The sequence below is a fragment of the Aureobasidium melanogenum genome, assembly GCF_000721775.1.
Source record: "Aureobasidium melanogenum CBS 110374 unplaced genomic scaffold scaffold_7, whole genome shotgun sequence".
NCBI lineage: Eukaryota > Fungi > Ascomycota > Dothideomycetes > Dothideales > Saccotheciaceae > Aureobasidium > Aureobasidium melanogenum.
In genome coordinates, this window is record NW_024470059.1 from 442,879 (window position 1) to 455,774 (window position 12,896).

The 12,896-nt window shown below is 48.6% G+C and overlaps 5 protein-coding genes across 5 annotated transcripts; 3 read left to right on the forward strand and 2 right to left on the reverse strand.

Annotated features, from left to right (window-relative positions):
- Positions 1 to 885: 885 nt before the first annotated feature.
- Positions 886 to 2,511, forward strand: M437DRAFT_46172 (MFS general substrate transporter; the record flags this gene model as incomplete). Its single annotated transcript, XM_041021222.1, has 4 exons — positions 886 to 1,179; positions 1,239 to 1,281; positions 1,342 to 1,707; positions 1,760 to 2,511. The coding sequence occupies 4 exons, from the start codon at positions 886 to 888 to the stop codon at positions 2,509 to 2,511; spliced, it is 1,455 nt and encodes a 484-aa protein (XP_040880877.1).
- Positions 2,512 to 3,048: 537 nt separating this feature from the next.
- M437DRAFT_65163 (MED14-domain-containing protein) lies at positions 3,049 to 6,006 on the forward strand (the record flags this gene model as incomplete). The annotated part of the gene is made up of 1 exon (XM_041024551.1): positions 3,049 to 6,006. One exon carries the CDS (start codon positions 3,049 to 3,051, stop codon positions 6,004 to 6,006), a length of 2,958 nt encoding a protein of 985 aa, XP_040880878.1.
- A 474-nt stretch (positions 6,007 to 6,480) lies between these two features.
- M437DRAFT_46074 (protein serine/threonine phosphatase 2C) lies at positions 6,481 to 7,938 on the reverse strand (the record flags this gene model as incomplete). The annotated part of the gene is made up of 1 exon (XM_041021202.1): positions 6,481 to 7,938. The coding sequence occupies one exon, from the start codon at positions 7,936 to 7,938 to the stop codon at positions 6,481 to 6,483; it is 1,458 nt and encodes a 485-aa protein (XP_040880879.1).
- Positions 7,939 to 9,111: 1,173 nt separating this feature from the next.
- On the forward strand, positions 9,112 to 10,095 carry M437DRAFT_21340 (uncharacterized protein; the record flags this gene model as incomplete). The annotated part of the gene is made up of 2 exons (XM_041019016.1): positions 9,112 to 9,406; positions 9,467 to 10,095. Coding segments are annotated over 2 exons (924 nt in total), but the record flags the coding sequence as incomplete, so codon positions are not given.
- Positions 10,096 to 10,621: 526 nt separating this feature from the next.
- Positions 10,622 to 12,758, reverse strand: M437DRAFT_74424 (MFS general substrate transporter; the record flags this gene model as incomplete). The annotated part of the gene is made up of 4 exons (XM_041026234.1): positions 10,622 to 11,610; positions 11,668 to 12,009; positions 12,222 to 12,225; positions 12,714 to 12,758. The coding sequence occupies 4 exons, from the start codon at positions 12,756 to 12,758 to the stop codon at positions 10,622 to 10,624; spliced, it is 1,380 nt and encodes a 459-aa protein (XP_040880881.1).
- Between the last annotated feature and the right edge of the window lie 138 nt (positions 12,759 to 12,896).

The following is a 12,896-nucleotide window of genomic DNA, read 5'->3' on the forward strand; positions in this document are numbered from 1 at the left end:
ATTGTTACGATTAATAGTAGAAGTACGGGTAGGGGTGCGCTAGTAATAGGGAGAAGAGTAACTTTATGTAGAGTGGTCTTAAGACGGTTCATTAAGGACAGGTAAGTGAGCACTTTAAGGGATTCTATCCTCTCCTATAGGGTGGACGTCGTGGATGGACTGACTGTCTTCAGCAGACTGTGGGGAGGGGCCTTCACGTGTGGAAGTAGGGATGTTCTCCTCGATGGGTGAGCTGAGGGGGTAATTGGCCTTATACCACTCACACTCCGATCCTTTCGTTCTCTTGTTGGTTGACAAATCATCCTCACGAAGACATTTCGACGAAGGTGGAGTTGAAAGTCTTCGCGAGGTACCGGTCGATTGTGCGAGAGCTTGATCATAAGGAGGGAATACATGGCACAGGGCTATATCTTTTCGAGCAAAAAATGTTCTTTAATCTGTGCCAATTTCACGTTTGCACTTTGTTTCCCCGAATGCATGGCTACGCAAGCTTCTCGTATGGCTCTTCATCACAATTCTCGACATATAGCCAGAGATGTCTCTCTAGCAACTGAAGTCGCAATAGAGTGTAGATGAATGGGCACCCCGAGATCAGCTACCGAGCGGCCGGGTATGACGGCAAGCGGCTCAAATTTGACCGCAGCCAATTCGGCAATTCCATCAGAAGACGCAATTTTTTGAGGGGTTGAAGGTCGAACGGCTCAGGGCTGCGAAATCGAACTCTCTGCTTGAACTACTTGAGTCACTCTGTCCCACCTTATTCTCTTCGCACGACCGTCGACAAAGAAGAGACACAGGCTCAAGTCGGAGCGTGCCCAGCAATCGCTTTCAGTTCCTTGAGCTTGGCAAAAGCAAAAATCTGGGGCACATCAACAACCTTTCGTCATGCATCAACACACACAACCTGCAGAGGCGGCGACGCGACCTAAAAACGAGGAATACGAAGATTCATCTGTGTCTACGGCGACAGAAGCAGAGAAAGAGATTGTTGCAGAAAATGCCTTGAATGAGGGAACGACACAACCATACGAAGACCCGATCGCCGAAGAACGCCAACAACATACCGATGGAGGCGATATCGAAAAGCAGACGACGAGGAGGAGCATACGGTCAGGAAAGGCTGTGTCGGTAAACAATGTTGCTGCTATCCCCAACGGTGGTACCAAGGCCTGGTTGCAGGTGAGAGCTTCTATACGCGCATGGCTATGAACAAAGACAACTGATATGATATTTACCAGGTCCTCGGCGCATGGGTCCTTTTCTTCAACTCTTGGGGAATCAGTATGTCTCGATCCTTGCCATGTTAAGTGCAAGCAAGCGGTGGACTGACCAATCGAATAGTCAACACTTTCGGCGCATACCAGACCTACTATGAAACCGGCATTCTTGCGTCTTCCTCGCCCTCAGACATCTCATGGATCGGATCAGTACAAGCCTTCTTGCTCATGCTCGTCGGCGCATTGACAGGACCTATCTACGATGCTGGGTACTTTCGCGCTTTGTTGGCTGTCGGCTCTTTTGGTGTTGTCTTCGGTTTCATGATGCTTTCGCTGGCCAAGACATACTGGCAAGTTATTCTTGCCCAAGGAGTCTGCGTCGGTCTGGGTGCTGGATGTCTGTTCGTTCCATCTGTCGCCATCTTGAGTACATACTTTAGTACAAGAATTGCCACCGCCATGGGTATCGCTGCTTCTGGAAGTAGTTTGGGTAAGCTCTGTCTTCGACTTGGGTATTGTGTATTTGCTGACATTGCATACAGGCGGTGTCATCTATCCCATTGTCTTCTACCGTCTCGAACCACGCATCGGCTTTCCTTGGGCAACTCGTGTCATCGGCTTCATCGCTCTGGCAACACTCATCGTGTCCAACTCAGTCATGCGCATTCGTGTTCTACCAGCTGCTCGTCGTGCCGTCCTCGATCTCAAGGCTTTTACCGAGCTGCCCTACCTCTTCTTCGTACTTGGTGGATTCCTAGCGTTCATGGGGCTTTACGCACCTTTCTTCTACATTGAGAGCTACAGCATCACATACAACATCACCTCGCAAAGCTTGGCATTCTACACGCTGTCGATTATCAACTCGGCTTCGGTCTTTGGTCGCATTGTCCCCAACCTGATTGCTGATCGTACTGGACCGATGAACATGATCATCCCCTGCTGTCTCATCTCTGGAATCATCGCACTCTGCCTCATTCCTGTCCGCAGCGAAGCAGCGATCATCGTCGAGTGTGTGCTGTATGGCTTCTTCTCTGGAGCTTTGGTGTCACTGCCACCCACCGTATTTGTGCATTTGTCACCCAACAGAGGACTCATCGGAACACGCATGGGACAGGGCTTCAGCGTCATCTCGATCGGCTTGTTGCTCGGTACTCCCATTTGTGGCTGGATTTTGAATGGCAGCAGCTTTACTTATGTATGGGTGTTTTCTGGAGTGCTGATTCTGGCAGGTGGGAGTCTCATGGCTACGAGCAGAATCTTCAAGGCAGGGCCTAAGCTCGTGCAGCGGGTTTAGAGTTGAGCGAGTGAGCTCGTAACAGACGTGTTCAATCTTCCTAAAAAACGGCATCTTTAGCCAACACATAATATAGAGTCAAACAGTGACCTTTTCAGAACAAATTACTATCTCGATTCACTCATTGATGCAAGTGTTCCCAAGTACCTGGATGGCTTCGAGATGGGGATCCGAGACAGATTGACACATGGCAGCAGCCGAAGTTTCTCCGGGTGGGTCGTTTGATGCGGCGTCTTTGTATACCCGTGCCATCACTCGACAACCGCTCCGACCAGGAAGCGCATTCATTTTCACGCCATCGCATATATCGCACCGTGCTGCCTGGATCACTGTCGCCTTTCTGGAAACTGGCGTCACCTTCCGGATCCGACACGACGGCTTCACTCAAACGCGCCGGCGCAGTGACATCACGGGCTCTGGTCTCTATCACTCGTCCGCATGTCCGACAAGCAGCTATAGAAGAGCATGCCAGGTCGCATCGTCATGGACAACCATGCCGCACCGCAGACTAACGGCCTGAAGCCCGAGCAGCCCACCATGGCCTCGACCGCTACCGCGACCGCCCAACCCTCCACTTTAGCAAACGGCTACAGCAATGGCACAACCCACGAGGAAGAGAAGGTTCTGCCGCCGGAACTGGAGCATTGGGCGCACACATATGTCCCGATGGGCACGTTGCTCGAGCGCATGGCGCAGCAATGCTATTTTGACCTGGGCGAGGTCATTGAGCAAATGGCAGATCTCAACATTGGCACACCACAGACGAATGGCGCAACCACTGCCGCCCCTGACGTGTCAAAAGCGAGTATCGACAAGAAATTGCGACTTATGAATTTTGCAAATACTCAACAAGCTCGCTTCATCAAGGCTTTGGTCCTGTCAGACTGGGCGCGCAACATGGGCGACATGAACAAACTGATCGAGTTGCGTATGTGGTTGACTCAGCAGGATGAAGCTTCAACCCAAGTCGGAGATGCCATTATGCAGATGAAACACAACATGATTGGTGCCAAAATGCCAAACCCAAACATACAAGGAGCCCTGGAACTCTTGTCCACGTCCAAAGCGCCATGGCTGCCCGATCTAGGTTACATTGCACCAAAACCTCTATCTGCTCAGAAACTACTCAAAACTCTCCGAGACATGAACTTTGTTCTCTCCGTGCGACTCAACCTACACGAGCAACTACCTTCGCATTTCTGCAACTACTCGATAGCTAATGGACGTGCTACTTTTGTTGTCCCCAATGAGTTTGAGCTTGATCTGGCCGTCACTGACGAAGACACGACATCTCCATTCTACTTCATCGATATCCGGTTCCTGTTCTCTGATGCTCCATCTCTGGCAGATGGTCCCGCCCGCGCACACCTGGAGGGAAAGGTTAATCAATTACTCCAAGCTGAAGGTCTCAACGCCGCTTACGGTTTTCTGCATGGATTTGTGTTAACGCATAAGATTACTCTGCTTCGGATACAGGCTACGGACTTGGCGCGCACAAGGTGGACTGAATGCCTAAACATCGAACCCGTTCATCGATCGCTCGTTATTCAATACTGGACCGGCCAGCCTGGAGGAAAGAATTGGATCGAGATTGGAGTTATAAAAGGTCACAATGCACAAGATTCAGACCGGCCACATACACCCGCACGGCTGAATGTCCGCTGGTTCAGAGCTGGAAAGGAAGTTCCTGATGCAAGATTCGATATTGACCCAGCCAATCCCTCGATGGAGTATATTCTAAATCAGGTCACTGCAGCGCACATGACGGTTCGCCTTGAAACCATCAAAAGCCAGCTTCTGGCCATATCTCCAACAAGCTCTGCTCTGGACACCAAGGTCAAAGTCTCATCAACAGATCCGAATGCCTGCGCCTTAACCATGAAGCTCGGAGAAAACTGCCTGGAGACCACTCTACGGATCATACCCGTTAATGGCAACATCTCCATCTCTCCCGTGTCTGCTGCCTCAATAGACGTTGAGGGACGACTCAACTCCGACCCCACAATCGATGCTGCGCAGATCTTGTCTTACCTGAATTGCAAACTCATTCAAGACCAAATAACACGAAAAGCTTTGCAAGGCGGCTGGCTTTTGATGCCAACTACTCAACAAGGAGATGCCAACAAGATTTTTGCCGAACAAATTATTCGCCGCACAATATTCACTCGCTACGGCTGGGGCGAGGATTGGGCAATTTGTCTGACAATCAGCTTGCAAGGTGTGAAATGGTGGATCGTCCGTCTGGCGTCGACCTCACCAACCTCTCGCATAATCAACACAGCAGAAACTCTGTCTATTCCCGCGTCTACGAAATCCTTCGATCGCCATACACTCATGCTCATCGAATCTCGCGCTGTAGCGCAAGTTTCGCTCAGCAATATATCTTCGCAACTCCGACAAGGAAAGATAAGCCACGAGATCAGACATGTATCTCCAGCCACTTCACAAAACAATCCTACAGCCTCACCACTATCCTCATCAACAACTACAGCAGTCATCGGCATCAAGTTTGAAGACTGCATGCAACCTTCTTCCTTGCCTGAGCGCAAACTCTGGAAACCTTGGTGTGGCAGTACCATGATCTTAACGCATCATGGTGTTGATGAAACTGCAAAAGATGCAGTCAAGGTTGTTCATGTTCTCAAAACGAATCTGACCCCTCAAACAGCGGAGATTCTTGCACCCTTGGCAGGCAAAGGAACTCCAAGTCAGGATATTGTATTTGCCGCCAATGGCATACTGGCCCTACAATTACGCACACATTTCGGCATCGATCTCCTTGCTGCAGTGAAAAGCAAATTGCGACGCATCGAGCGGTTAGCAAGTTGTCTTGCTGCCATCACAAAACGTAGTTTCACAGTCGAGAAAGTGGCGGTGACTGGATTGGTGTTCCGTTACTCTACGGCTCCTCAAGTGCTCAAAGCAGGCATCCTATTCTCCGACGACGCAACGCAGCCAATGCAATTGCGCTTTGCGACCGAAGATGCAACAAATCCGCATCGACGAGTGCAGCCCCTCCTTCAAAATCTCCTTCTCGCACCTCCTGGCACTTCCTCTATGCTTGAAGAAAAGTCTAGAGTGGAAAGGCTGTTCGACACACTATACACAACCACACCACTTCTTTCCGCTTGCGCTGCCATCGAAGCCAAAGACCCAGCCGCAAAATCTTCGCGTTTTGCTATCAGAACCTTGACACATTTACGGATAGTCTATTCATCTCCTCTACCCTCATTGACCCTCAACATCGAAGCCACGAGAAAAGAAGGCAAGAGTCTTTGGAGCTTTACCATACTCAAGGACTCTACAGCTGAGTATGACAAGTCTTTGGATCTGCTTCAACAAGCGTGGCAAAACAAAGAGCTTGAAGGGGTCAAAGGGTTTAGGACTGGCGTTGTGGTTGAAGTGCAAGCTGTGGAGGACATTTTATTGGGTTTTGATGCTGTGGTTAGAGCACAAGGTGGTGGTGATGGCCATGAAGTTGTTGTCCTGGATTAGATGTTCCAGGACACGGAGTGGGCTTTTTATGCATTCAGTTGATGCAAGATGGGTCTGCAAAGCTCGAAACTTCGTGAGCAAGACCCGCAAGGAAGCCATATTGAAGCTCATCGCTGCTTCCTCCACCCTATTCCTAAGTACAAATACACAAATTATTAATGACATATACGCCTTAACTTCTGAAGTTCTTTCTTCTTCATTGAAATGTGTCTTTGATCCTGTGGCTTGGTTGCTAAGCATGTGGTCGTTCGCGATTAGAGGGTTTTTCTCGACATCAGCATCGTTCGCAACATGCAACGATCCCATCATGTCGACGAAGACTTTGGCCATCAACAAGACAAGATCATTGCCATTTAGAGATCGAGCATCACTAAAAACACGATCACGAAATGCGCGCTCTACATACGAGAACTCAACCCATTCATGCCATCTCAAACCTCTGGACAATGCAGACTCCAACTACCCATCCCTAATTCAAACCCCTTCACAATTGAAAAAGGCCACCTGCACCGTAATATCATCTCTCAAATCTCTAGAATATGGATAAGTAGCTGCAAGTCTTCCTCCTATCAACTCGGCATGATTTCCACCCAGAGAGTTTCGAAGCAGATGGACGGCGACGTTTTCTTTATCTTTGAGGACTGTTCTTTCTTCTGAAAATCTGCCAGTGGTTGAGTTGTGGGAGATTTGACTGAGGTCGAAGGGTGGGTAGGTGGGTTTGTGGTTTGTGGTGGAGTTACTGGGGGTGGTGAAAGGTGTTTGAGAGTCTAGCCATGTGGATACTAGGGTGACGGCTTGTTGGTCGGTGAGCATATCCCATAGCCCATCTGATGCTATGATAACGAAGGAAGGGGTTTCAGGATCGATGACAGTACTTGTAACCACTGGTTTAGCAGTTATATATGGCGGTGTCTTTGATTCGTTTCCTGGTCTCAATGGTGGTGCTTCAAACTTTTTGATCATGTCGTTTTGAAACTCGACAGGCCATTTCCAGCGGCCATCTCCAAAAGCTCGTGAGACCATTATTCCGAGAACTCGGCCGTTCTTGACGATGTTTTCTTCACCCGGGTGTTCCTTTTGGATCCTTGAGATTTCGTCGGTGTTGCTGCCGGTTTGGTCGATGGATAGGGGTGTTGCTGTCCATGTTCCGTCTGAATTCTTTTGGCCGAGGACTGCTCTTGAGTCGCCAGTGCATGCGACATGCAAATTGCTTGTAACGGGATCGTATAAAGAGAGCAAAGCGCAGGAACCAGCAAATGCAGGAAGTAACTTCTGCATCTTTTCTTGGAACGGCAAATTACTCTGAGCAGTCTCCTGTGCTGTTTCGACAATCGAGCTGTCCAGATCTACAAACGCTTTGGTGATGGCTTGCTGAATTGCTTCCTTGTAGCCAGATTGTTCTCCAAAGGCAATGGTGGCCTGACGCAGGTACTGCTGAACCAAAGGCACAAGTTGCTTCTCTAACAGATCTGCTGTCTGCCAACCCGCATGTCCATCAAAAATAGCCCAAGCCATCCATGGTTTGTCATCATCACGAGGTGAAGGAAGCTTGCCATGAATAAAGCGGTCCTCGCAGATGCCATTAGAGGCTAGTTGTGTACCGTCATACCTGTCAACGCCAGAAACACCCTTGATCAGAAAGGAATAGGCCTCTTGTGAAAGTATTTGGGTGATTTCATCTGAAGAAAGGTCGGGTTTGTTGAGCGTGTGCTTGGATGCTTGAAGTTCTATGACTGGCACGGTATCGCGAGTGGGTTTTGTGAACCACCAGATCCCTCCTACTCCCGCAATCGCACTGGCAGTGATGACAGTATATCTCACACCATTACTGCTGGTTTGCGAAAAGTTAGGTTTCGTTTTCGCAGAAAAACGTCGAGCTGGTAGTCCAAATCCACGGCGCATGCTGGTGCGAGCTAAACGCCATGATCGCATTTTCAAAAACATGATAATAGACAAAAGAATGAATCGAAAATAAGTATAAAAGTTAGAAAGTAGAGATGTAGAAAAGGAAACGAAGCACGCGAGCTGTTGCCTAATAAGCAAGACATGCATGTGCTTTGCGGCGCAGCAAACGGGAATCCTGCAGCTCAAAACGGAAGGAGCAGATAAGGTGGGATTTCCTCTGACCATTTTGGTTGGCTTATAACCATCACACGACCATCACAATAACATTCAAATTATGTACATCGAGACTTTCATTGAAGAAATCACGCTTTTTGGCATGGTTTGGGATTTCGATGTTTTACTCGGCAACCATAGACAAGAGATTCTACACACGACTAGAGGACGACAACCTGCTATACCGGGATCGAAAAGTAGGCGACAAGAAGATGAAGACTCTTGAACAAAAATCACATACCGACGTGCTGCCATTAGGATTTTCGCCTCGATTTTTAAATCATCAACGACTAAGTCGGAGTTGCCATCAGTCAAGTCATCATAAAAAGCCTGCCAGCTCGCAGCGAAGTTGACGTGGCCGAATTCTTCTCAACCATGCAATACCGCCTTCGGAAGCAGGTCTCAGTCAGAGACGATGCAGAACAAGAGAGAGCTGTGTCAGCGAATGAAGGAGAACAACTCGAACTCTGCCAGATTTTAGCTAATAGTTCCGAGCTAGATAGCTTTATCGTTGCGACCATATCGACAGACGGCTTGCCCCCAAGAGCTACAGAAATCACAGTATGCAGCCGACTATTCTGCACTATTCAACTTTGGCATAGAAGAGTCATCCATTCTGATGGACCATGACCCAAACTATGCTCATGTGTCATCAAAGTATGATCTTCTGGACGTCGAACGACACCTTTCCAAAGCAGCGCCCTTTCTTGCACCACGCATGTTCTTCTCAACAAAGATTGAACTTCCGCAAGCTGGATGGTATGCATACGGATCTGGACCAGATTTATCCCATAGCCAGGATGTCTCGGCATTTGTGAGAAATTGAGCAAGTTTTTGTGACTGTTGCCTTGAATCTTTGCATCGCCCTCTCTGATCAGACATCTTCTCTTCTTTCCTCAAGGTCCTCACTCTACCATATCTCACTCCTCAGATCGCACAACCATGGAAAATAGTACTCCTTCAATTTTGGAGGACGATCTGCCTCCTTTCGGAAGACTTTCTATCGACCTGGTCCTGCAAATCGCCGACTTGCTCCCGATTGAGTCAGTCTTTGCTCTTGCGCTCACTACGAAACCGCTTTACTACAGTCAGGCTCTCCAAAAAGTTTGGAAGTCAGATCCTCGTCTCTACCCAGACCGGTGTGCACAATTGATAGCGAGATACACACCGGAGCGGATTTACTGTGCCTTCTGCAAGCGTTTGCATCCGCGAAGAACGACCCCGAAGATCACCAACGATTGGTCTAGCTTAGATCCGTGTCCACACAAGCAGCCCCCTCTCCGTCGGCAAAGAACGGCTCTGGAAATCATCGACAACTGGGCTAGCTTACCTCCAATTTCAGTTGAACCACCTCGTCTTGTATGGCTACACTTGGATCCCTGGGAGTACCATGTCCAGTTTGAGGACGTCTATAAAGTTATGATTAGACATCTCTGGGGAGCGCCATGGGGTGACGATTTGGAAAGCCTGGCTGTTGAGACAAATTGGCAAGCTCTGGCATACAGTCCTACTCGCGAGGACCCCAATGGCTACCTGAAGACACCGGCTCGATGCCTTGTAAGACTCACTGTCAAGCCCGAGATCGTCGCGGACAAGCTCATTCTTCGCACCATCCAACGTATATGGTACGATCGCGACGTGTGGAATCATTGCAAGCCTCATGCTCTTGAATGTCCTCTCAGAGCTTGCCAACATGCGACACGACCTGGTCTTACGAGTTCTATTGATGACTTACTTGCAATCTCTCGTCAGGGACTCCGATTCTCCAGACCTCATCTTCCATGGCAACAAAAAAGGCAAAATGCAATGGTAAAGTCCCTTTCCCAGCATTGCTTCAAATGTATGAGTAGATTCTTCTTAGTTTTCTGGAATCACGATCAGACTGGAGTCGAATTGGCCATGTACACTTGGACCAATCTCGGAATGTGCGATTACAACCTATCCAACGAATGGACTGTGGCAGCAAGTTCTGAATGGAAGCCGTTCCATGAACGGTGGCACATCTACAATCGCAACCATGGTTTAGACCATGTTTCTGATGTACACGAACAGATCACGGAAGCCGATAGTGAGATTTGCCACCGATCATTTGAACGTGCAAAGCAAAATCTTGCGCTACGGAATCAAAGATTGCATGCACTCCAGCTTTGCAGCAAGGATGAAAATTCCCAAGATACTGTGGTCTCGAGCAGAAATCAAGAAGATCATTCAGAGCAGACCTTACCGAGGAAGTCCAGAGTATCCAGGTTTGTGAGCCAAGTTCACAGATCGGTATGGCATCCGTTTGGCCGCAGCAAGTCTTGAACCGTCCATTGAAGAAGGCAAAGGCGATGAATGTCAGCTTCCTTGGCATTCTTCTCTCTGACGTGAGATTTGTATCAGGGCGAGCAAACACAAGGGCCTAGACGACAAACAAACGAAGCCTCCGAAGCCAGAACGATTGAACTGGACAATTCAGAAAGTTATATCGATGCTACAATTTACGATATTGTCGTCTCTACCATTTTGCTCTCCAGTTCCACCCTTTGACTTTAATTCGCACCCAAACAAAGCATGCTAAAGCAGCAACATAACTCAGTCCAGTGAACACAGCAACGCCCCAATACTTTCTCTTGCCCGTTGCATCCACAGCATCCAAAATACCACCAGCAGCAGGCAAACTAGTCAACACTCCAAACGCCACAACCGTGTAACAACTAGCATAATACCTTCCATAATCGCCGATACCACACAACTGTCCCAAACAAATAGGCGTCAGCGAAACATTGGAACCGCTTACAAAACCAAAGAGGATAACAAACACGATAAGCAAAGCTGGAGAAGACAGATCTGGTGCCAGGATATCAGGGATCCAGAATGCGAGTACTGAGACCGCGCAGAAGAATAAAGAGACTATCATAGTGTTGTAGTGACCGAAATGGTCGCCTAGAGTACCAGAAGTTAGGCGGCCGAAACATGATGCGGCGTTTAGGATGGCGAGGAGTTGGTAGCCAAATGCTGCTGAGCCGGTAATACCAGCGTCGGGAGAAATGTTTTGACGGGTGAGGTAGTAGGTGGGGAGATATGTGATCGGGATGTAGTAAGCCAGATCCGTAAACAGTGTTCCTAGGGTCGTTACTGCCATTGCACCTGTCCCATCTAGAAAGATGCGATAATCTGGAAGTGTGGCTCGCCAAGGTGACTTTCCATCTTTGGGTTTTGGAGCGCTAAGTCTGCTGCGGCAGAAACAGACGCTAAGGATGCAGAGAGCGAGTGTAATAAATGCTACGATTCTGATGCTCCAACTCCAGCCTAGTTTTGGTAGGAGTGCTTGGATGACTAGTGGAAAGAGCACGCCGCCGAATCCACTTCCTGTCCAGGCAATACCGCTGGCGAGTCCGCGACGGGTGTCGAACCAATGAGCTACGCAAGCCATGGAAGGTGTGAGCAACAGACTCGATCCTAAGCCCGTAAGAATTGAAAAGGCTAGAAAGATCTGATAGTATTCTGTTTGGCTCATCAATGCTCTTGTTCGAAGTATGATCGGGTTGATTCTTTGCTTACGAGTACAGAAACTCAAACATACCATTCCCAACACCGTACAACCTGTTCCTGCAAGCATCAAGAGTCGAGGACCAAACACATCGAAACAGGGGCCAACCCAGACACCTACACTCCACACTACAAAAGCATAGATGGAGAAGATCCAGCCGAGTGAGGATGCTGATGTTGTAGGGAGGACAGAGGATGAGATGATAACGCTGAAGACGCCGGTTGTGTTATAGACACCAATGGAAGCAGTCAAGCCACACCATGCACCGAGGACAACCAGCCACGCTTGGGTGCCACCTTCAGGGTAGGTGATGGCATCTGAGGGCTGAATTGAAGAAGTGGCTTTTTCAGTGTCTGGAGGAAGTGATGGAGACTGTGGCGAAATATCTGAGTTGGAAGCCATTGCTCTTGTCTGTTCGAGATAACGCTTGCATATAAGGAGACAAGAAAATATGGTCAAAGAGCTTGGTGTATGGAACTTGTCAAGAAAGAGCTGGTGGTTTACCAAAGGTGTTGGTATATGAAGCTCATGCTGTATGAGAAGATATCGAACCATCGTAGCCTACCTGTCTATATAAACCAAGTCCATTGTGTTTTCTTGATTGATCATCGTTGAACTCGAATTGGCCAATCAGAGGCAAGAGTGTACTGGAAGTGACCAATCAACGTCCAGCTTGATGCAAGTCCGCGATCCTTCTGGAGCGAAGTGGGTTTTCCACCAGCAATAAGATCTCTTCGTACTGCAAAACTCAGACAAAACAGCAAGACGATCGTTAGTTAGTGTTCATGGAAGCTGTGCTGGGTGTTGCTGGAGCCAGCTATGCGAAAGCTTTCAAAGCTCATTTGAGCTGAGCGTATTATCCGACGTGGCGACACACGTGGAAAGATCGAGACTACCGTCTATAGAGCGATTGCGACTGCGCATCTCGAGAATCCTCCAGAAAGATCTCGATGTCTTGATACATATTAAAGTTGTTGTGTGGTACGGAGTCACAGTCGCACAGAAATGATGTCAAGGTGAGTTGGCGGATCAACCTCGGTTGGGCAGTCGTGCTTACCAACCTCTTATCCACTGGAGGTGCCTTACTCTTGCATCCTTGCATGATTCAGCAGGACTCCTCTTGTTTATCGCAAGACTGTATCAGACTGCTACGTACTGAGAACGCATACATCTTCTTTGCACGATAGAAGCCCTACCACAACCCAAACTCAACACTAACTAGTCTCCTGTCTCCAACCAC